A 25,224-nucleotide genomic window follows, 5' to 3' on the forward strand; every position below is an offset into this window, starting at 1 on the left:
ATTGGGGCACACCAACCATGCTGGTCCTTTATAGGCAAGCTGACCCCCATGATATTTGGGCATGCCTGCAACATTTCACACATCCTCCCAAAGTTGGGAATCCCATTCCTTTCATGGGGTGGGGGGGTGCCTTTGAGTCAGTTTTTGACTCCTGGTGACTGCCTGGGCAAGTCCCTGCAGTTTTCTTGGCAAGATTATTTTTAGAAGCGGTTTGGCCTTGCCTTCTTCTTCCTAGGGCTGAGAGAGGGGGACTGGCCCAAGGTCACTCAGCTGGCTTTGTGCCTAAGGCAGGACTAGAACTCCCGGGTCCTGGCTTCTAGCCTGATGCCTTCACCACCACACCAACCTGGTTCTTCATCCCTTTCATACCTATGAACTATTAGATATCAACAGAGCAACCAATGCATTCTGTATGTAAAAAGGGACAGCAAAATAGCTGAACCCATCTGGACTATAAAGAGGGGCATATGGGTGTATTCAAAGGATTCCTGGATCACAATCTTCAGTATGAGATATTTTGTTTTCCAGGTAACAGTGCAGATCTTCGGCTGGTAAAAACCTTCATCGAACTGGGTCTCCCTGGGGGAAAACTTGACTTCCTAATGTCAGAAAGGAACCAGGTATTTGACTAATTCTTTACTGGTTGACTTTAAACTTTGGTATCTCATTTCCATCTCATAAAGAAGGGCTTTGTACAGGTGCAACGTGAAATTGAATGGGCATTGTCACAAAGGTCACAAATTACTTCTGCAAAAATATTTTATGCCATTAGTTTCTATTATGAAAGATTTACGTTTTGTTATTCCTTCATTTCTGTTGGACTATTTTGGGGGCATCTTCATTAGATCTGCATTAATATCATTACTTTCATTTCATACATATTTTCCCCCTCCTATTTCTTTGATTAAGTGCTTTTTTATTGCTTTCTGTTATCTTGGTGGTAGCAATAGAACTGATTTCATGAGCTATTCTTAGTGATCAGCACTGTATTTTCCCAGAATATTCCAGTTCTTTGATAAAATTCTGCAGAGCAAGATCCTGGCTTCACTGCTGTTTGCCACTGATTTTCAAAATATTCCAGAATTATGCAACCAAAATCAACTCTATTTTTTTCCTCTCCGAAAAGTAAAAGTAAAAAACAAAACAAGACATAATCTTATTCTCTGTACAGGTAGCAAGATGATCTATGAAAACTTGCCTATTCATATCTATTTGTAACTCATGATATTTGTATTATAATTCATGAAACCTGATCTCTGATCCCATCAACCTCTCATTAACTCCCCAAGGGTTTATAATATGTATCTCAAAAGACAGATGATCTACTCACAATGCTTTACATCAATGTATTTTTTATTAAATACATGCCAGTTTTTCTTCTCATGGAAAACCCAAAATAACTTAACGTGAAAAAAGACAGTACAATTAAAATGCAAAGTACAAGAGATTAGAAACGCAAACATATATACACACAGGAAAATATCTTCTGAATATTGCTGGAGTAGCTGCGAATGCTGCTACTTAGAAAATTCCTATCACATATGACTCAGTGGAAAGCATTCTCATCTATACCATTTTCTAAAGGAAGCCAGCAAACTCTTACTACAAATAACTTTGCTTTATGATCCATACATCTGTATGCTGCTTACTCCATAGATTCTAGAGGACTTGCAACCATGAAAACAGGAATAGACTAGTACAAACAACACATCATTGATCCCTCATAAACGTAAATGGTGTTCTCACCAAAGGCTCTACGGAGGAGAACACAGTTTTAACTGATTCTTGAATGTTACCAAGTTGGAGGCCACCTTGACCTTGGGGGAACAAGCTGTTCCAAAGAGAGAGAACTGCAACTAAGAAAGTGTTCCTCCAGGTCTCTATTCCCTAAACCTCCAGGGAGTAGGAACCCATAACATCATCTCCTCGGCGAACATGTATTGGGCAGGCTGATGGCTGTGAAAAGTACAATAAGAAATATATCCTCCTCAAAATGTAAAGGCCAGAAGCAATAGATACACAAAAGTTCCTAAGATAGAAAAGCAGGATGGAGTAAGTTGAAACAGCAAGCAAACTTAGATTCTCTTTCACCCCTCCCACCCAGACTGTTCTGGGGATAAATTATAGCCCTCCTGTGATCTACTGGCATGAGGAGTAGAAGGTTATATCCTACCAGATGTCATCAGGAGAAACTATTCCATAGAACTGAATAGGCAGTATAAGGTTTTGTGGGAGAAAGGAAGCACCAGATGGGTGAGTGTTTAACACTGGAGAAAGACTGCAATCTCCATTTGAATTCTTTCTCCTACAGACTCACCAGAAGTAATGAAAATCAATGGGAAATTCAGAACTGTCTTTTAGGCATATGTGATCCTGCATAATTTTATGCTAACTTCTGCTAACACCTGATATTAACATCTGTAAAGGTCATCCTGTGGATTTTTAAAGCAAATCAAGGTGCTTTGTTTTGTAGTAGATTTTATACTTTTTCAGCAAAGTTGAGACAAGGAATCAGCTGTGGGCCGATCAACTGATATGGTAGATCGGTTATGTCCATGTGTGGGTGAAAGAGAGAGGGAGAAACTAGATTTGAGTATTTGAGAAGGTTAATCTGATAATATAAAGAATTCTGATGAGACCAAAGGATTTCACTTTCTAAAATAGCAATCCAAAGCCACTCACCAAAGTATTGATCCTCACATGGGGATCAATAACTTTTTCCTCATGTGCTGCCCTCTGGCTTCTGAAAATGAAAATCCCACAAATCTTGTCTGTGTTTTCTGTGATGAGGTAGATTTTTTCATTTCAAAATAACGTGGAAAATTGAAGAGGGCCAGTCTCAGAGGAAATCATTAATTATCAGTGCAAGCAAAGCAAACAGGAATCTTGTTTTAGTTTAAGATCATTCATGGAAGGCCATGCTGGAAATTGGATCTGCTGTTTCTCCCGCTTGTTGAAAGAGTTGCAATTAGCAAGATGGATTTTCTTGCAAAACAGTGTTAATTACTAGATCAGTTTCCCTAGAATTTCCACCTACGCATTTGATGATTATCCCCTAGCATTTTATTAGTTTTGAACGTGATGCACTGCCTATGAGATGACAAAACAACACAATTCCAAAGAATCATTTTGCGTACAGTCTGCTATAATTTCAATTCTTCTATTATTGCCTCCCCCCCCCCCATAAGCATCTATATCATGCTGAGTTCCATGAACAATTTGCTGGCCCTTAATGAATATGATCTAACTCTGAAGCATGATATTCAATTTTTTTATGCATTTCCAAGAAGGTATGCAGCATTAGTAGGTCACTCATCCCTTGCTCACTTCCCAGTTGGAGCATTGCAATGTGCGCTACATGGGGCTGCCCTTGAAGATCACCCGGAAGTTAGAACTGGTCCAAAATGTGGCACCCAGCACTGTACTCAGCCCCTCAGTTTGCTTATGTTGAATCCCTGCTGCGTGAGCTGCAGTGGCTCCCAGTATCTTTCTGGGTGCAATTCAGGTGCTGGTTATTACTCTTAAAGTCCTACATGACATGGGGCCAGCTTATTTGCAGGACCATATCTCCTTGAGGGATGTGCTCCCTACACTAGGGTAGACAGAGTGAGTACAGTCCAGGCTCTGTCCCTTAAGTGTTGCCATCTAATGGGACCCAGGAAGTCTGTCTTCTCTTTTCTCTTCCCCCTGGGATCAGGAAGACACCCCCCCACACACACTTTTAGTCTTTCAGAAAGCTGGCTGGCTTTTCCCCTTGGTGTGGGGATAGAGTGAGGATCCGATGGATGGGTGATTGTGTATCAGGGGCCTTGTTTTCTTGCTTTTCAGTTTAATCTCCAAATAAAATTGATTTCCCAAATTAGATTGACAATTAAGTTTTGATAAAATCAGATGCACAGAAGATTCCCCCCCCCCCATTAATTCCTTTAATGAACTGAATCACCTTAATTTAGCAGTTCCCTGGCAGACTTACTCTTCTTCTCTGTGTACGATCCTGAAATTTCTTCTGTCAATTGTAATCTCAAAGCATATATAGTACCTTTTTTATTTCTTTAAATTATTGTCTTGGAAGCTTGCTTCTTCTAGTCTGAAGAGCCCCCGACATTGGGAAATACTCTCCCCTGACCTCATTCTCGTTTTACAGACAGATACATTTGCAGACTTTGATACCATGACGGATCGCTTGCTGGATGAAATCATTCAGCATATTCAGCTGTACAACTTGTCAATATCACGTATAAGGTAAAGGGCAAAAAGAAGGAAATGGGCTATGGGATTAAATGGGGATCCTTTCCTGATGTGACAGGTTGTGGGGAGGCTGGGAAAAGAATCAGAAGGCAGGAGGGAAAGTTAGCTGACCACTTATCAGTTCAGGTGGGGAGAAATATGGGGAAAAGCATCTTAAAGTATTTGAAGAGACTCTCTTAATGAGCTTAGTATAACTGAGGCCGAGTAATTCTTATTGTAGTTTCCAAGATTCTCTATTTATTAAATATTAGTATTAAAGGGTGGTTGTTTTGGTTTTGGTTTTGGTTTTGTACCTCAAGTCAGTCTTGACTCCTGGCCCCTGAGGTTTTCTCGGCAACATTTTTAACATGGTTTGCCACTGCCTTCTTGCGGCTGAGGGAGCGTGACCAGCCTAAATCTGGCTTTGTGCCTAAGGCAGCACTACAAGTCATAGTCTTCCCATTTCTAACCTGGTGCCTTTAATCACTACACCAAACTCTTTCTCTCTATATATACATGTGTGTGTGTGTGTGTAAAATAAACAAATGGATCATGAACAAGTCAACCCAAAGTTCTCCCTCAAGTGACCAGGCTCAGATTATCCTACTTTGGACACATTGTGTGAAGACCCCGCTCTCTGGAGAAGGTTCTGATGCTGGGAAAGGTGGATGGAAAGAGAAGAAGAGGATGACCAGCATCAAGGGGGATGGACTCAGTTGCAGTGGGAATAGGTGCATGCTTTGAAGACCTGAAGGACCAGGTTAGGGACAGATTGTCATGGAGAAAATCTATCCATGTGGTTGCTAAGAGCTGACACTAACTTGATGGCACATAACCAATATGTGTGTGTGTGTGTGTGTGTGTGTGTGTGTGTAGTGTGGGGGGGGGGAGAAGGAGAAAATGTTTAAATTATGCAAGAACCAGTGTAATTGTGCTAATGTTTACATTTCTGTAGCTTTATCGGTCACTCACTTGGTAATGTGATCATCCGATCAGTATTGACCCGGCCCAGGTTTCGCTATTACCTCAATAAGCTACATACCTTCCTCTCCCTCTCTGGACCTCACCTAGGAACACTGTACAACAACAGTACTTTAGTTAGCACAGGTAAGAGTTCCGGAAATGATCCATGGGTAAGGACTGTAAGGACAGAATGGATGTGGATGGGGTAAAGGGAATAATATCTGATCAGCTTGATAATGGTGTGTCCCAGGCAGCAACCAACTTGATCAAACGAATGGAAAGATCCAGGGATGTAGTTGGTGTTTGTAAATTAGGGAACTTGTAGATGTCAAGTTCCCTGGCATCTGCCTTAACTGAATGTGACTCTTTTCCAAGCATGATTCTCACAATCTCCTTTGTGAGACTAATTGAGAAGGAAGGGGTGAGGTTACGAGAATTTCAGCACCCAAACTATTTCTCATATTAACATGTTACATTCCTCATTACAGTTGGATGCAGACTTCTTGGCAAGTTAAATGGATAAATACTAGGTCCGTATAATGAGAATTAACATCCACTGTGCTATCAGACTGCAAATAATAAGGCAGAGATTACTGGGTGGGTAGAAAGCAGAGCCTACAGCCACTTTCTCCCATAGTATTCATTAGCCCATCTGTTTCTTTTTTAAGAAATCGTTAAAGTATTTCCTAACAAGATTTACAGAAAGAAATAGTGGAAAAAAATAAAAACTAAGAAAAAAAGGAAAGAAATACGAGGAGGAGGAGGAGGAGGAGGAGGAGGAATATATATATACACACACATATACACACAGTATAATCTCACAAAGTAATCAAATGTTAAACAGATTCCTAAATCTACCAGAGAAGGGGATAATTAATTATTCTGTAACATTACAAACATTTCACAATATTATAAAATCTATGCCACAGAAAAACAGAGTCATTTTTTGATTGGTGGCAAAAAATGCCTTTCCAAAAACAGGTAAGTCACACATCCATCAGGAATTTAATATCAGGAATCCAATTTCTCAAAAATAATTATTTTAGCAACACCCCAGGCCCAATAAAGCTATAACTCCTCAAAAATAGTCCAAGTCCAAAGTTTCAGGACATAATGTAACAGCATTAGCTTCTCCATCTCTTTGCTTATATGTAGCAGATCTCACTGGCTTCTCCATTCCACACAGCCTTTTCATAGTCTCCTTCAAGGACCTCTTGATCGCCCCTCTGGCTGTCTGTATTCCCCACAGATCACTTGCAGCCATCAGAGTAAGCTGTGAGCAGTCTGTGGATCACACTAGAAGCCAACAGGTCAATTGCTATGATGAAAATACTGAGCAGAGTGGAGAAGCCAGTATCAGGGACATGCCACAAGCAGGGCAATTTCTACTGACAGCCAAGAGTGTAATAGAGGAGGAGGAGGAGCAGGAGGTCGTCAGCTGCTTCAAGGAAGCCATGTGAAATGACACAGGCTAACCCAGTGAGATCCACTGTGGCTGAATGAGAAGAAAGAGGAGCCTAATAAGTATATTAAAATTTAAGCAAGCACAGAAGCCCATCTATCATTTTGCACATGCATAAAGTTACCCCCCCACACCACAAAAGGAGGGGTAAAAACATAGATATGAAAAACTGTATTTGTAGACTGAGTTTGATCTCTAATAATCAATTGTGAGGAGTGAAATGCAGATAACAAGAGCCACCTATTCTATTAATTCCTGAATGCATAAACATGATTTGTGGAAGAAATGAAAAATGGATATTTCCACTCTAATTGATCTGATGGTAGTTGCTCTTGCAGATCAACTCTCAGTTTATTTTTTCTAGGTCTGTGGCTCATGCAGAAGCTGAAGAAATCTGGGTCCCTTTTGCAGCTGACTTTCAGGGACAATGCAGATCTGCGGAAGTGTTTCCTTTACCAGCTTAGCCAAAAAACAGGTGGGTGAGAGAGCATTCCATGCCAACCCCCTATTATAGAAAGGCACCAACTAAATGGGAAAATGGTTCTTGTGTAGGAAGGATTTTCCAGAATGGCCTTTTCTTCATAGGTTATCACGGACCTATAGATTAGTAGAAACATAGGATTGCAAGATAATCCTGTAATTAGATGTTCCCACTCAATATCTGGACTAGAATGAAGAGCATCTTCCAGCAATTTAATGCTGAGATCCCTACTTACGTGTGTTACCCATGACACTATTCTCTTTGGGGTTAACCAGTGTTTCTCAGCCTTGGCAACTTTAAGATGTGTGGAGTTCAACTCCCAGGATTCCCCAGCCAGCACTTAAAAGTTAACTAAGTTAACTAAGTGGAAAATAATTGATTAAAAAAAGTTATCTTTATCCCACTCCCCTAGAGCCACCCATCTCCATTTTTCCTCTTCTAAATGCACTTTTCCTTAGCCACCTTTAATTAAAAAAAAAAATCAAGGGCCAATGGGACTTTGGGAAATAAACTGCTATTGGAGTTGAAACAGTTGTCTTTCCCAACACAGTGTAGGAAGAGAGTTAACTTCTATACTATTTACAAGCTTTTATGCTACTTTTAATGTGTATATACAGTAATATGTTTTGAGAGACATTCAAGGAGTGAGTGACGTATATGTAAGTGCATAGGTGATTGTTGAAAACATGGACATACGATTGGAAGTTCAGAAGCTTGTTATCTTTCCTTCCTTTTAGCAGAGACGCACTCTGTCACTTAAGAGTACACAAATTTTGTGCATGTGTTTGTAGAATCCACTGGGAATCTCTGTCTTTGTTGTAAATGGGGTATTATATATTTAATGGTAATTAATGATAATTCTGTTGCCTTTTAGAGGTCTCTCGCCTATGGAAGGGTGCATGAAATCTGATTTCAGCATGGATATAAAAGTTAACTAGGGGGAAGAAACTGTATCAGAAAAGACTCATGCATGTGTGTGTATCAGGTATATGCCCATATACAGCACATATATACAAAGATGCCATTATATTTATTTGGCCGAAAGATGTCAGTCAAATCTAGAATTTAGTGTAGCTAGGGATGCTGATTCTTATGTGTGCATAACATGCCCAGGTCTACTTTGTGATGTATGGAATATACCATTGTAGCTACTAAAACAGGGTGAGCAAATTTATACTAGCATTCAGAATCCATATTAAGATATAAGAAGATTGCAGACTTTTAAGCTTTCAGAAACTTTTAAACAAGATAGTTAAAACTCCAGAAATCAGAAGGAAACAGAGAAAGAAGAACAAATAATAGTTTTGAACCATATCACGATATCTAAAACTGGGTTTCACCCCATCCCCCTCCACTTCCCTCCCTCCCTCCCTCCCTCCCTCTTTCAAAGCCTGTTGTGAACAGGAAACAATTCTTGGTTCACCATGGTTTGAAATATAAATGTTACAATTAAAACCCACTCCATATTTTATGAGATGTACACAGAAGGCAATGTGATATTGATAGCTGGAAGTAATTTAAGCTTTTATTAGCAATAAGGACAAAGCCAAATTAGGACAAATTCACTAACAGTATGATTCCAATGTAGGGGACCTAAAGTCATCCTACTTTTATTAAATGTGGGATCTTGCAGTTGAACAACAAAATATGGTATTTCCAAGTCATGCATATAAAAATTAGCAGACTATTTTGTAACCTTCCTGTTGGTCAAACAAGGGTATAATCTCAGGATGTTGTTTCTCCCTCATGTCAGTATGGCTGTTATTGTATTTGATTCCAAAATTATCATGCATTGGGAATTTAAATTTTGTACATCCCCTTTCAATGTAGAGGGTTAAATTCCTCAATTTCCTGCTCTGAAGAAATCTGCCAGAAATCTTTCTCTCTCTTTTTCACAGGTCTTCAGTATTTCAAAAATGTAGTTCTTGTTGCCTCTCCCCAAGACCGATATGTACCATTTCATTCTGCAAGAATAGAAATGTGTAAATCCGCCTTGAAAGACAGACATACAGGTGAGAGTCCCTTCCAGTTGAGGTATTCACTGCATTCATTTCAATTTTCTAAGACTAATTTATCCTAACTAGTCTATTGGCAAATATATATTATATAAGGGGTGGGGGGAATCCTGTCTCAACAATGCATGTCCTAAAGTGACTGAAAGATGCTAGTAGATAAAAGTAAAGGGATGGAGATATATATATCCTATGTATATATAGGATTGGCAATCTTGTCACAATTGTTATGACAACAACCATTGGCTAACAATAAACTCAAAAATATCACTAAGGAAAATGCAAGGATAATTCTCGAGAACTCTGAGAATGAAATAATTATAATCATAATGGAAGTAGGACTTCTAAATACAAAATGATAAACATTAAGACCATAATAAGCCAGACATGACTATGTTTACAAAGAAGCAAATATAGATCATTGACATTGCAGTGCCTGGAGACAGAAGGGTCAGTGAGAAAGAACTAGAAAAAATAGGGAAATATAAAGACTTTCAAATAGAGATTGAATGAATGTGGAAAAAGAAAATCATGATAATGCCCTTGGTGCCATCCCAAAAAGATCTGGAAAATAGGACATAATAGAATGGGTAGAATCTCATCAATTACAAAAAGTTGCATTACTTAGAACAGTGGATATTTTATGATGATCACTTCAACTGTCTTAGATCCTTGGGAAGGATTTGATACTCAAAGGTACCCAGTCCAGACAAAACTATCTGGAAGACTCTGTGTAAACAGCAATAATAATAAATATGTAAGCCACCCACTCACAGCAGACTCACAGCAGCTACAAGACAACAAGCCATATAATAAATTACATTTCCACTGTACCCAAAAACTGTATATGGAAGTCAGCAGCAGTCAAAACGACCATAACAATAGTAATGTTAATGAATAACACTCTAGTTGGGTCCTTGGTGTTCTCTGCTGAAAACCAATTACCAGACTGGGTCACATTGTCAGTGCTCTGCATTGGGAAGTGAGGAGATGATGTGACCTACCCTCATAACGAAATGACTGCAAGATGAAGACCAAGCTCAGAGAACACCAAGAACCCAACAATTCATCTCTGAGCTTTATATGTTCTCCGCTATTTCAAAAAGGCTTGTCATGGGTTCATTTTTTAAACCATCCCCAATTAGATTGACCGAGACTCAAGAGAGATATAAAGCACTGGACCCTGGACAGGTGGTTTCTTTATATCTCCCTGTTTGGGGAGATGCTTGATTTTGTGAAAACAAAGACATAAAAGTGATATATGAGTGCTTCCTATATTCTGTTTAGTGCTCTTTCTATATTATTACCATGACAATTACTATATGCTATTACTCTTCCATTACTATTACTATGACAATGTTTATAATGTACTCTATACTATTACTATTCAACATACTATATTCTATTACAATTACTTATTACTCTATTACTCTATTACTTATTACAATTACCTATATACCATGCTCTGTACTACTATCAGCATGCATCAACATTTCTTTCTTAAGCCTGTTCTGTCTTAAATCCTCTCTCTCTGAGATCTCTTCTCCCTTTTCTGTTAATGGCCAGCATGTATAGCTCTTGGACCTTGTTTTATGTTCTGCTTTGTCTTGCTGGGCCTCTTTACCTGTTTTCTTCTCTTTTGGACCATCCATTCCTTCTGAAAGAGAAGCCCCTCTTTTTGTTTGGCTGCTGTTTGCTGGTGGCTGCAGAGCTCCAAAACTTACATCTCCTCTGGTCTCCTCCTGCACTTGGGTCAAGGTTGCAGCTTTATTGGCAACTCTGCTATGCTGACGCTGGGGAGGAGGCTCAGATGGGAAGGAAAGAAGACAGCAGAGGCACCTGCAATTTTGTTCAATCAGCCTGCTGTTCCACAACACTCTAATAATGACAGTATTAAAAAGAGCAAAAGAGCAAAACAGAATCTGCTATCCGTGGGAAAGACAACACTGGAGAAATTGCACAGCAAATGATGATGGTGGTGATGGTGGTGGTCATGACTGATGATGATGATGATGGTCTCCTTTTTTCAATTTTCCAAGGTCCTGTTTATGCTGAGATGATCAACAACCTTCTCCAGCCCGTTGTTGGAGCTAAGGACTGCACTTTAATCCGTCACAATGTATTCCACGCCTTGCCAAACACGGCTAACACACTGATTGGGCGAGCTGCACACATAGCTGTGCTGGATTCTGAACTGTTCCTGGAAAAGTTCTTTCTTGTGGCAGGACTCAACTATTTTAAATAGGACTGGGAGCCTCAGGGGAACAAAGGAAGCTTTGCAGAAAACGGCAACCGTTTCTGAACCGAGGGAGTGCTATATTGCCAGGAAGAATGGAATAGGCCAGTGGTGACACATATAGCACGCACATACTCATACCCTATTTATTTGGGGAAAGAATCAAGTGCTTCAGTTATTAAGCATTCAAAGGGCCAACTATTGGTGCTTTTGGGAAGATGGAAACATCTACATGTTAAGTTTCTTTGTCCTTTCTCTCTTTGTTCATCTACCTTGAATAATTTATCTTCAAATGCTGAGAGTCAGATTCCAGATCTGCCTTTCTGAACCTGTGATGGGATCAGTATGTTTCTCCTGTCTGCTTCATTAGAAGACCCTCCTAAGATTGAACTGCCTTAGTTAAACTAATACGGATTTGTTGAATAGATTTGCCATTTCATTTTGTGGGCTAACACACGCAGGTAGAAACAAACATGAAGCTCAGGTGAAATTCTCCTTTGTAGTGAATTAGAAAATAAGTTGGGGGGGATGGAGAGTTTCTGAGCCTTCAGCACTTTGGGGATAATAATTTTGAGAAGGAAATACACACACCTACCCAACTTGCACGCACACACACAGAAAATCCCAGCATGGTAGCCAAAAGGTATAATAAAACTCAGTAAGATCTAGTTGCCAACTCTGCACAGATACATGATCACATCCTGAATTTTAGGAGTAAAGGGCCAAGAAAGAAGCTTTGAAGGTACACAGACTCAAGCAAACTGATCAAATACTGCATAGTATCCACCAACATTAGGTCTACAAAGTTTACCTGAAAATTTAAAGAATGAAAAAAATGTATCCTGCTGTTAAGTAAAGAAGGGCAGGAACTAATCTTGGATGATACTAAAAATTGTGCCCTTAGATACAAAGACCTATTGTAGAGAAGACAGTCACAGCAGGTGGTAGTACCTAGCTCATTGTGCAACTGGAAAAAGTGAAGCAAGGTGAGGTCTGGTTAATGCTTGGATGATAAACCATCAGGAAATCCTGGAGCTGGGGGGGAGGGGGGGGGAATCCAGAAGAAGGCAATGTCAAGCCATATCCATATAGTTTCCAGGAAAATATCACAGACGTGTCTATGTTGTTACTGAGGGTTGAGCTCAACTCAAGATAGACTTTTCCTTTTAGAAAAGAACAACTCTATGTTTAAGAGGGCAGTGGAGATGAAGGTTAGATGCAATATATGGGTGGCTTGATAATGGCAGCTACTCTTTATGGCTGCATTCACACAACTCACTTAATTTGACTGCTGAATTTATCTATTTATTTATGCATTGCATCAAATAATACATTGAACCATAAATTAACCAAATGGGCAGAAATTTACACAGCCTACTAAGACATGGAAAAAAACCCTAACCACTCTTAGAACTAAGTATAGCATCTTATGAAAATTAATCTGCTACATTTATAACTGGCCTGATTAAGGTTGTTGCATGAACCCAGCCATGAAGACCAACAGCTTTTTTTTTTTTTTTTTTTAAGTCCAGTATACCCATGCAAGGTTTAATTTTAGGTATGCAGCTGAGCTTTGTTAGCTCTTGTGTTTGACTTACTGGATATTTCTCCTGTCTCTAAGCATCATACTGGCTCAACAAGACCAATTCTTACAGCCTTATTATCTTGGACCATAAAATAAGCCATGTTAGGGTAGTTATGGAGGCTTATTTACATCCTGGTAGCTTAGTGATAGATCTCATGTTTTCCAAATAGAAGCTGTCAGTTCAAAGCCAGGCAGTTACAATGGCATCTAGTAGGTGATGGGAGACATATCTGAGATTCTAAAGGGTGTTGATAACACTTTGAGGCAAAATTATTGCTAGTACCAGGGAGATAGAGGTTGCCAAGACTAAGAACAAGAGTCAGAAAGATGAGGGAGGGAGGGGAAGGGTGGGACAGGTGATTGGGTTAAACAAAGCAATTGCCAAAAGATTGACGGGTCAAGGTTTTCCAGACTTCTTCTTCTTGTTTTTTTTTAAATTAGTTTCGGGGAAGAACCAGTGAATCATTGAAAAGCATATTGCCTGTTGCACTGATTGACCAAAAGAATGGTTCAGGACAAGCTGATGGCTTCTCATGACTCTGACCATATACAGATATCTTTTAGCTACACCTGGCATTGCTTTACCAGGACCCAGCCATCAGTAATGTAAATGGGAAGAGATGAGGAGAATGTCTGTGGAATCTTAGGAGCCAGTTTTAGGTCCTTTTAGTCTCATCTTGATTCCCTCTTGCTACTCAAATCGCTGTACATTAAGATTAATGGAAGGGGCTATTGAAGGCTTCTTGGCTTTCTTCAAAGTGGGATTCTCTGCTCAACTAGACATGCCTGTCAAGTTCCTTCTAGGGCATACCAGCTTAACTGTAGAAAGGAACTGTTATCCTGCCCGTAATTACTGACCTTTTGGTTTGACCAGAGTATTATGTTTCTGTAAATCTAGTGAAATTGAGGACACCATTTGTGAAGGGAGATCAAATCATGTAAGCAGCTGGTCTTCAGTGCAAAGAGCTGCTCTCTACAGAACAATTGGTCTCCACAAATACTTCAGCTCTTTGCATAGTTGTCCACTGGAGACAAATATGCTGAACCCATGGATGACCAATTGTTTACTGATGTCGCTGCAACTTTGCAGGAGGGAGAAACACTCACCTCTCTTTATTTATTTATTTATTTATTTATTTATTTATTTATTTATTTATTTATCAATCACATTTATATGCTGCCCATCTCACTATATAAGTGACTCTAGGTGGCTGACAAGTAACTAAATTTAGTTCTTTTCGCTACAGTCTTTTCTGAATGTGGCTAGTCTCTTGACTTCACCACTGTTCATGGTCTAATATAGTGTCTTTGAATTTCCCTGAATAGAGAAACACAGAGCTATTTTAATTAAGCTCATGTTCTCATTTACTAATGTTTGCTTTTGGCTGTTTGTGATATTCATATTCTCTCACCCCATTAATTAATCAAGTACATGTAATGCACAGTGCATACCCCAATACTAAATAGAGTTACTCATTGAAAGCTTCTTTTGCACATTGAAGCCCCACAGATTTGGGAATCACAGCCTTGATAGATTCTGATATTTATCTTTTCAATGCATGATGAGAGACAGAAGAAGACAAATTTGTGTGTGTTAGATTCATGTTCAGTAATTATTAGTCCAGAAATGTGTGAAAGTCCACAAAATGGGCTGTCCATTAAGTTATATTCAAGCTAACACACATTGCGCAGTGTTGTATTAATATCTTCAAGTCTTTAAAAAGATGTCAGATTGTGTATTTATACCCACTCAGTATTTACTGGTCCCATTATTCTGACCAAGGAAAATCCATGGATCACAGATAACTCTTTGAAATATATGTCTGTCATCTATTACCATCAGCAAAATCTAGTATTTGTAAAAGGTTTCTATTGATCCAAAGTGGAAATTCTTTCTTCCCCACCAAGAAAATCCATGGATCTCAGACATTATCTGCCAAATCCTGAAGTTCCCTGTGGGTCATTTGCAGATCTCTCTTCTTTCTTAAGAATCGATGTGGATTCCATCTTCACAAACGCTGCCACATTGTGTTAAAATTATAGGCAATAATAATCTGGTCTGCTGAAAATTTGCAGATGACAGATTTGTCTCTCTTTCCCTCTATTTTTTAACTGGGATGCTGTCTTTATAAAGACTATTATATAATCCTGTCTTACATGAACAAATAAACAATATTTACGCTAATATACTTGTACAAAAATCTAACAAGATACTTGCCTTGTACAGAATAACTTCTAAAGTGTTGGAACACTGCTAAGACATGATATGGCCTCCTTTGAAAAGGCTTTTAAGATGTCTCGTTCTGTGTAAATATGACCTTGTTAATTTCTGTTCAGCTCAGATGTTGGGGAGCATATATCTACGTCACTGGATGTCTTCATCAAAGTCTGATTTCTCTGGCCCTGTTTTTTTCTCTTTTTTTAAAACAGACTCTCTATATTGCAAATTGGGGGAAAATCCAAATAAATAATGTGGATAACTATTTTAAGCTTTCAAGTTGACCTGGTTACATATGAAGTAGGTAAAGTATATATTACATTGGGGCTAGCAAAATTAGAGAACTGTCAGGCAGCACCTGATCTTGCTCGTGAATAAATTGATCTGCAATTGTAGGACTGCAATTTCACAAGGGTAGAATGTGGATAAAAGTGCATGAACAAAATCCAAACCAGCAAAGGTCCCCATTCTTGTTAGAAGTATGGATGAGATCAACCTTCAAATGCATCATATGGTACAGACAGGAATATATATCCTTATCTGCTACTGGTGTGGTTATTACCCACACGTTGTGTGCAATATTTCACTGCCTGCAAATATCTCTGGGTTGTAAAGTACACAAGGTCATCTGTCATCTTTGATTGACCTGTGGCCTAATGAGAAGTAGTAAATGGAAATCCACCACCGTCTCTTACATAGGAGAAAAATGGGTACATCTCTTTTCCTTTGTTTGTCTAATTCATATGGAATCTATGGTGTTTTGTCTGACAAATGACCCTCCCAACTAAGACAGACCTCTCTAAGGGATCATGTCAGTGGAATTCAATGGAATACTTGGAACAGGCTTAGAGAAAGGGCTTTTAATTGTCTAAAGCAGTGTTTCTAGCCTTGGCAACTTCAAGATGTCTAGACTTCAACTCCCAGAATTCCCCAGTCAGCATGCTGGTTGGGGAATTCTGGGAGCTGAAGTCCAAACATCTTAAAGTTACCAAGACTGAGAAACACTGGTCTAAAGGACTATTTCTGAATTTTGATAATTCTTAAGGGATAAGAGCAATTGGTCCCTCATCTATCCATAATTGCAGATGTAAAGCTTAGAATGACACTGTGAACTTTTAATGCTTAGAATTTATTGCAGTGGTGATGATGATAATGATGAAGATAAAGATAACAGAATGGTGATCATGATGGGGATTCTACTAATGACCTTATCAGTAAGGGACACTCTTGAGGGCCAATATGGTTCAAGTATTTTTCTACATATGCTTTATGGTGACAATTTGTGTGGCTTGTGTAGGGTGTAAAGGAAATGTCAATAAAACTATTTCCTTCCTTTTGTCTGGCATTGCACAGTTTCTTACAGAGAGATTTTCCGTATATATTGGATAAATTGATTCCCTTTGCCGCTTCATATATGTATCAGTCTGAAAGATGCAGGCTGCTTTGCACAATGCTGAAATGGAAACACACAGTACTAATATTATGAACTGGTCCAGATTTAACATCAAAACCTGACCACATGGGAAAATGGGCAAGGAAAAAAGTTATTACAATTATTATTTATCTATCTATCTATCTATCTATCTATCTATCTATCTATCTATCTATCTATCTATCTATCTATTTGATGTAGCATGTAATCACAGTGGTGTGGCATCAGAACCATCCCCCAAAAGAGGTTTTCACTAAGAAAAAAAAAAGGTTCATTGAGTAGAACAATCAATTCCAGTTAATTATGAACATTAGATGCTATTTTCAGTTTATATCGGCTTGTGCTTCTCAGTACCACTTGCTGGGGAAAGTGCACTGGAACTTTCTAACATACAAATGTCCTTCTCACAATGACATCTAGTTGGCCATGGTGAGATGAGAACCTGAAGTATGGCTGTTCTTATGTTTTCATATGTGTGATGTGCTTTACATTATAACCTTTGATTGTGTTTACATTTGTTCTCCCATTCTACTTCTTCTGGGAGGGTGAGGAAGATGCAGCTAACAAAATGTATGACCTAAAAAGACAGATGAAGGGGAGAAGCATGCTAGATAATTCAAGTTGGAGACTCAATTTGAACTAGGACCTGGAGATGCAGGTTCAAGGCCACCCTCAGCAATGAGAGCTGTTCTGATGTCTTTGGGCCAGCTACTACCCTTTAGGCCAAATTATTGCAACTTACCAACAAGGAAAGTTGTTGTTGTGGGGAAAACAATGAAGGAGAAATAGTACTATGCATGTCATCTTAAGCTCCTGGAGGAAAACTGAAATATAAACCCAAATAAATAAAGGCTAAACCATATGTCTTAGCCTAAATGTGCCCAATGGAATTTTGTAAGCCACCAGGTGTCACCGAGTTCTTGAGGTGTTGGGAAATGTGAACATACTGTATATACTTAAAATAGACTCATCTTTTGAACACATTTAAGTATGTATGTATGTATGTATTTATTTATTTATTTATTTATTTTATTTTATTTTATTTTATTTTATTTATTTATATTTCAAATTTAGTCACTGCCCATCTCATTCAATGATATTTGATATATGCTTTGAGGGAAATAGTATGGAACAGAATAAAGGGCATAAATGACAAAAAGGGCATAAATTGTAAAAGACTCCTGCTTTATGCCATCAAAACTCTTATCTCTTAAACTTGAGATATATGATTTAGTCTATAGACCTGCAAGACTTTGGCATTCTACTAGAACCACGATCACACCACTTGAACATGGTCACTACACTTTTCCATGGTGGTGCTTTCAGTGAGATTCCATATATACAGTACATTCCCCTAATTTACCCATCTGGTAAAATTATCCATGTTAATAATTCCATGATCCTTGGCAATCATAGGCTGCTTTCAGAAGAATAGGACAGCAGCTGAAATAGGGTGAATCTTCACAACACCATTGTCCTCTAATTCACATTTCTGAAGCTTGATTGAATATTGAGAATATGAACATTTGGGAAGATGATTATATACACAACAGATGAGATTAGAATATCTTGGCCAGAAGGGAATGGTTGGAGCTGTTTCATTAACTGAAGTTTACACAAGGTCCTCCTTTCTTCATAATTGTCATTACCTAAGATTTTGAGAACATGATTGGGTTAAGAGGCTTTCCTAGGTGATGTTCAGTATCTGCCTGGCTGATTCGATCTGGCAGGGTTGGCATGCTTCTTTGATTAAGATTAAACAATGTCATCTATTCGGACTCCAGAAATGTGCCTTCTGTGCATCAGAGCCTGTTCTGGGGAATGAAGTCCCCCCGGAAAAAATCCAGATGGCCCCCACTCTGCTGTTGTTTAGAAGAGCCATGAAGACCTGGCGAGGGAGAGTGAGACCCCTTGCTTCATTCCATCCGGTTTGTCGCTCTCACCATCTTTTCTGTTCTTTTCCTTTCATTAGTATTATTGTAATTTATTTGATCGTTGTGTGCTGCCTGGAGTCATTGAGAGTCAGGCAGCATATAAGTTTAATATATTACTGTTGGTCACACAGTCAGCCAGATGTTTAGACTGGATTTGGCATTTTTATCCACCTATCGAGTCCTTCCCAAGGACCTGGGATAGGCAGATGTTCTGGTTTGATAGTGTTAAAGGTATCATTGCGGGATATAAGCTTTACTCTTAGAAATGAGTAGGGCCTCTTTGCTTTGTGAAGCAACTTTACCCCCTTAAAGATCCACAGAGCCCTACCCAAAATCAACACTAAGCATTTTAGTTCTGTCACACAGAGTAAAGAAAATACTTATACATAAAATGTCAGTCATCAGTCCCTTATCCAAAGGATCTCAAGTGACTTGGAAATTTGTTCTTTCAGTTTAAGATTTGCTTGAATTGCATGTGCAAAGAATGCTAGCAAAACATTCTTGGAGATGTCTGACAAATGCTTTCTTTGTACTGGAGAATGCATATATCTCATAATATGTGGTAATCTTGCATATTGATCGGAAGGGATAAGAAAAGCTCAAGGGGGGTCTGTTTCCAAGGAGATAAATAAAAGTAACATGCAAAGCTATTTTCAGTTGCCACAAGATGACACTGTTTCCTCACTTAAAACTGCAGTTGTGTTGTTATCTGGCTACAGTAATACCTTGCACAGAAAGTGTTCCCCTCATTATACCCATCCACAGAGGCAACTAAGAGAAATTCTGCTTGATTTGCATGTCCCCCATGGTCCATTAAGTTTTCTAAAGTGATTTTCCAGTCCCTGGTTGATCAGTCATCAGATGGGTAGCTGAGAACAGATGGTTGGGTTTCCCTCTCTCTGAAATCTTGGAGAACTCCTATTAGTGGAAAAACAAAATAAAACAAAAACAATATTGAGCTAAAAGGACCAGTAAACAGGGAGGATCAAAGCAGAGGTGGACAATTTGCATCCTAGGCCAGTTCCCAATAGCTGGCTTGGGAATTCTGGGAGCTGAAGTCCACACATCTTCGTCGCCAAGGTTGAGGAACCCTGGCCTAGGCCACCTGCAGGCCTTGGCTTTATCTTAAAGCCTTCTGCAAACAAGCTAGAATGCAGGCAGATGGGACACCTGCTCTATCCAGGCAGCATGAGCTGCTAACCTGAAGACCTCGAGAAAAGAGTAGAGTGGTGAGAAGGACTGGTTGCAGAGGCAGCAACAAGCAGTGGCCCCAAAACGTAGTACCTGGGGTCATTATGAGGACTTAGGCTGACAATTTAAGGAACCTGACAGAAGGAGTGGGCAGTTACTGGTGCCCCTGTCCCCCTTCTTCAGTTATACCTCCAGCATCCTCAAAGAATCCAGCTCCAACTTAACCTGTCTCAAGAACATGAAGACAACACATCACTGGGGCAGGAGAGTGGATATACTCTGGGAGTCCTTAGTGGAATAAAGAGTTAAGTATCTGGAGAGAGGAGGTTTACTGGCTAACCCAGGTGTAAGACAGTAGGTCTGTGCAGGGCATTAGATATAATTTGGAAAAAGTGCCTTGGAATGTCCAGGACTGCAAACATAGCACCTGTCTGCAGCTCTTTAAAGCCACCTTGTTATTTCCCAGAATAATTTGGCATCACAGTTGAAGGGGTTGCTGGAAAGAGTTGCAGACAGGTGCTACACGGGCCAAAGTACCTTTTTGCACAACCCTAATTTATCACAGCTGAAATGAAATAAAAGCTATGCAGGTGATATGTATCACAAGTAGTCTTTCTAACATCTAAGGGCACTGATAAAGCTTGTAGTTAACCACAGTATATATGTGTCATGAGTAGCACTGCATATGTTTCCCTGTGAAACAAAGAAGACAAGCACTCTTCAAGAATCTAAAAGGTATTTACATAGAAGAAGACTAAGATCCATTTCATATAAACTCAGAGCCCAGGACATGAATAATAGTTTCCAATAGAAGCCAATTCTGATTAGGCATTTGGAAAAAAACTTCCTAGCGGTAAGAAGAATTCAGCAATGGATGTAATGACATAGGGATCTCCTTTTTGCTGATCTGATCAGGCAGAGTAAGAACTGATATTGGTTCAGATGCTTTAGACAGCTAGTATGCTGTAAAGGTCAAAGACACTGGTCTAGAAGCCAGGAGACCACGCGGTCCAGTTCTGCCTTTGGCACAAAGCTGACTGGGTGGCCTCGGGCTAGTCCCTTTCTCTCAGCTCTAGGAAGAAGGCAAGGGCAAACCACTTCTGAAAATCTTGCCAAGAAAACTGCACGGACTAGTCCAGGCTGTCACCAGAAGTCAATATTGACTCAAAGGCAGGCAGACAGGAAGGATTTAACTGAATTCTTTTATGAAGCAGAGCATATGACCAAATTGGATCAAACTATGCTCCATGCATTAAACAAACATTCAGTCCAAGTAGTACTTGCTTAACAACCACAATTGGGACCGGGATTTAGCTTGCTAAGCGATGTGGTCATTAAGCGAATCATCATGTGACCAACTTTACAACCTTTTTGCGCTGGTCATTAAGCAAATCACCATGGTCATTAAATGAATCATGTGGTCTTTAAGTGAATCACCTGGTTCCCCATTGATTTTGCTTGCTGGAAGCTGGCTGGGAAGGTCACAAATGGTGATCACATGACCCCAGGACATGGGAACCGTTGTAAGGGCAAGCTGGTTGCCAGATTGCAATCACATGACCGTGGAGATGCTGTGACGATCGTAACTTCAGGCACCAGTGGTAAGTCACTTTTTTAGCATCATTTTAATTTTGAATGGTCACTAAACAAACAGTTGTTAAGCAAGGACTACCTGTAGTCTCTTAGATGTGTCTCTTTATGTACTATTCTTTCTTTTATTATATGTCTTCACACACTAGATTTAAAATCAACAAGCAAGCAGGACATGGCACATTTCTATTATTGTAATCTGTATGTCCTGTTTAATGTTGGAGAACTCACGAATGTGATTCAATGCATGCACACAACAAAATAACTTTTCTGTAGCACAGGACACATGAAAACAATTTCTCATTCTTACTTTATTTCAAAACTGTCAATGTATAAAAATGGAATGTAACAAGAGTGACATAAGTTATCCTAATTTATTGTTAAGGTAAATTGTCGGCCTGCTGAAAAGGCCAGTGTACTGTGTGTGAGAGAGAATGGGAGAAATAGTTTGAAATTTGGCATGTTGTCTGGGAACAGCCCCGAAGCCAAAGTGTAAATAGCTGTTCCGGAGGTCCTGGAGAGCAAGTTTCTAATAACTAAAATGTGCAATTGTAGTAATTTCCTTCTGAGTGCCTCTGGGTGAAATCTCTCCCTTGTCACCCTGCACTGCCTTTTAAGCAATTTTCCATCTGTGCTGAGACAGAGAAAGAATGAAAACAGGCCCATTCTGCCTGCTTCCATTTCTCTGGAAATGGTAGGAAGCAGTGAAGGGTATTTCTCTAGTGACCTTTGCTCCAGCTGATCTTTATCCATGCATCAGCTGCCCAAACATTAGCTTGTAGGATATGAACCACACTGAATCTCATATAAGCAAAAAGTGGCCCTGAGCAGTTCGGATGATGGAAGCGAATGATTCACGCTCACACAGCTGGAGAGAGAGAGAGAGAGAAATAAGTAAATAAATAAATAAATAAATAAATAAATCTAGTACAAAATTTCTTATATGAACTTAAAAGCTAGTTCTTGAACAGGTTCACCTATTCCTTGCAACCCTTTCCAGTTTTAATGAAGGTGCTGTGCTAACGAGATAATTCACAATTTCATCCGTACAGAAAAGAGCAGTGGTTGATGCAGGCTTATAGCAACACAAGGAGCCGGAAAGCATTAAGCAAAATTAAGGAGCATGGGAAGAGGAGACACAATCTCAAGATGCGAGAAGGTGTTTCATAAAATGAATCAGAAAGCGGGCGAGAAGAATGTCCTTTTATGGGCCAAATTCACTAAATGCAGAACCGCTTCTAGAGATTTCAGAAATATTACTTCTCCAGAGATGTAACTGAATTACTGACACCTCACCCATGGTGCTGAAAAGAAAAGAAAAGAAAAGAAAAGAAAAGAAAAGAAAAGAAAAGAAAAGAAAAGGTCACCCTGCCCTTCAAAAAGTTGCCATCCTCAAGATCAGACTGTAATGGACTGTGAGAATGACCTTGGGAGACAGAAGGAAGAGAAGCCACACTCTAGAGCATGGTCAGACAAGAGATGTCTCAGCCCACAGAAGGAATGGGGTTCGCGAAAACACCTCAGAAGGGACCCTCCCTCGTTCCCTGGAAAGTAAAGGCAAGTTGGCAGAGATGTGCTTTCAGACTTGCAACCTTACAATAAAGGTAGTGTTAATATTCATGGTTGTGGTTTCCCGCCTGGACTATCTTGAAGGCCTGACACAGACCTTGGAGCTTGCACATTTATTTGGCTCAATATTTCCTATGTCATGTTTGCAAAAGATATGTGGTGCAGAATGTGGGCCATCTTTTCTTCTAGGCCACCAGAAGGAGGAAGGTTTTGATGTTGTGTTGCTGCAGACAAGTTGACAATTAGCCACAGCCCTTTTGAATGGCTCTTTTAGTGTATGAGATCATAGGCTGACATACCCAAAACATACTCCTCTTGCAACTGATAGAAGCTAGCTTTTGGAACAGGGAGTCAGTCCAGATGGACTCAGAAAGGAAAATGGCCTGGATCACCATAATGTTGCCTTCAGTATTATTCACAGGACAAATCAGAGTTCCTCTGCCAATGGAACTGCCACATAATATAAATAATCATATTTTGGCACTGCTGGAAATACTCCCCCACATAAATCACATCTTCTGCAAACTCACCACCCTTTCCTTTGAATTTGATCTGCATTAACACAGCCCTGGCCAGGTCAGGACTATGATTTTGGTTTTGACAAAGCCCCCCAAGGCAACAATGCTAGCTTTCAGACACAGTGGCACACTCTAGGCTATAATTGCAAGAGATATTCCAACAATGACCCATTATGCCAACATCAAGCTTTGAATGCAGAGAGAATCATTGGTGAGCTTGATATTTGAGAGGTGTGTAACCTTGGAAAGCTGCCTTCCAAAAGACAGCAGCTCCAGATGGAACTAAATAGCAAAATGTTGGATGAATATGTTCAGCACTTAGTCTGAAATAGGAACTATTCTGGAATTTGTCCCCCACCTCAATTTAATACTGTTTTTAGTATTAAATGAATAACGGCCCAATCTGATCAACTAAAAAGTCCCAAAGAGTGTGCAGATAGATGTCCACCAAAATTGAGGGCAGGATTTCTGTTCAGCAGGAACACTGCTGCTGGAAAAACTGTGTGGGGTTTCCTCTCGAGTTCCCTCCTTGAAATTTAATGGAAGCTTGGGAAATCAGGGAAGTTGGAGAGTGCTGTAGATATTACAAAGGGTCAGGACGTTACATGAACCCACTTTGGCCACCTCATTCATTCATTCATTCATTCATTCATTCATTCATTCATTCATTCATTCATTCATTCATTCTAGCCACCCATCTCTGATACGTGACTCTAGGTATCTCGCCACAATTACAAAGAACTGCAAGAACAATAAAACATGTACACAAAAACCACAAACATACAACCACACTAAAACCACTGTTGTAAACTCAATGAAACACAAAACATAGTCCCAGCCAGCAAGTAAATACAATCAATGCATCCAATTCAGTATGACCATTGAAGAGGCTCACCGCCCTTACCCAACCCTTAAGTGCAATGGCATAGCCACGTCTTCAGGACCAATATAAGTTCTGGGGGGATGATGTTCTAAAGCAACGTTTCTCAACCTTGGGAACTTTAAGATGTGTGGACTTCAGCTCCCAGAATTCCCCAGCCAGCATGGCTGGCTGGGGAATTCTGGGAGCTGAAGTCCACACATCTTAAAGTTCCCAAGGTTGAGAAACGCTGTTCTAAAGGGTGGGCACCATTAGTAACCATGAGGAAGTAATGGTGCTCATGTTCCACCCAGGTGAGTTCACAGGATTCCTTTTCTCTCTTCACCCATTTCTAAAGCAAGTTCTTTTGTCATCCAACAGAATGAGAATTGGCTGAGAAACAGCCCACAATGCAATGGCAAATCTTCTCCATAATATTGTACTCTTTTTGTTAGCCTCCTTAAGTGCTCCAGTTGAATGGAAATGGAAGAGAGATCACCTGGTGTCCTACTTTCCATCTCTGTGCTGCTGCTGTTATGTACATAAAAGGCTTAAGGCTGGAAGAACCTAACCAAAGGCTAATTGTTGAGGCTGATCACCCCCCCCAGGATTGTTTCCAGTGGCTCTGGAAAGTTGTGTGCCTTTTGATAGATATAAATACTGTAGATAACGTAAATTGTTGCTTGTATTAATCTCTCTCTCTCTCTCTCTGTTTTTGCCTACCTTTTATTCCCCCCCTTTTTTGGGGGGGGGGCTTTGTAAATTTTTTTTTTTAATGTTTACTGATATTTAATAAATAAACATCCAGCTACAGCATTGCTAGCTGAAGGTTGTGTATGTTTTCTCTGATCTTGTTAGAGGGATCAGTTGGGAGTGGGCTGGGGTGCAAGCTAACCTGGAGATTACCCACAACAATTTCCCCAGAAGTACAAAGGAGCTGCTTTGAA

General features: G+C 39.7%; 1 protein-coding gene across 5 annotated transcripts in view; it reads left to right on the plus strand.

The window, feature by feature from the left end:
• Window positions 1-22,693, plus strand: part of FAM135B (family with sequence similarity 135 member B) — a 128,673-nt gene extending 105,980 nt beyond the window's left edge. For 2 of the 5 annotated variants that reach the window (XM_088148940.1, XM_088148941.1), the window contains 6 exons: window positions 529-620; window positions 4,145-4,242; window positions 5,183-5,334; window positions 7,017-7,127; window positions 9,032-9,145; window positions 11,185-17,542. In XM_088148940.1, coding sequence (XP_088005066.1) covers window positions 529-620; window positions 4,145-4,242; window positions 5,183-5,334; window positions 7,017-7,127; window positions 9,032-9,145; window positions 11,185-11,390 — 773 coding nt within the window. In that variant the 3' untranslated portion in view covers window positions 11,391-17,542. Of the gene's footprint in view, window positions 1-528; window positions 621-4,144; window positions 4,988-5,182; window positions 5,335-7,016; window positions 7,128-9,031; window positions 9,146-11,184; window positions 17,543-22,383 lie in introns of those variants that run through there. The other 3 variants (XM_088148942.1, XR_015797549.1, XR_015797548.1) reach the window with 3 other exon arrangements.
• Window positions 22,694-25,224: the final 2,531 nt, after the last annotated feature.

This window comes from Python bivittatus, unplaced genomic scaffold (assembly GCF_059951505.1).
Source record: "Python bivittatus isolate LINGU-HERP-01145 unplaced genomic scaffold, Pbiv_v1 ctg000590_np1212, whole genome shotgun sequence".
NCBI lineage: Eukaryota > Metazoa > Chordata > Lepidosauria > Squamata > Pythonidae > Python > Python bivittatus.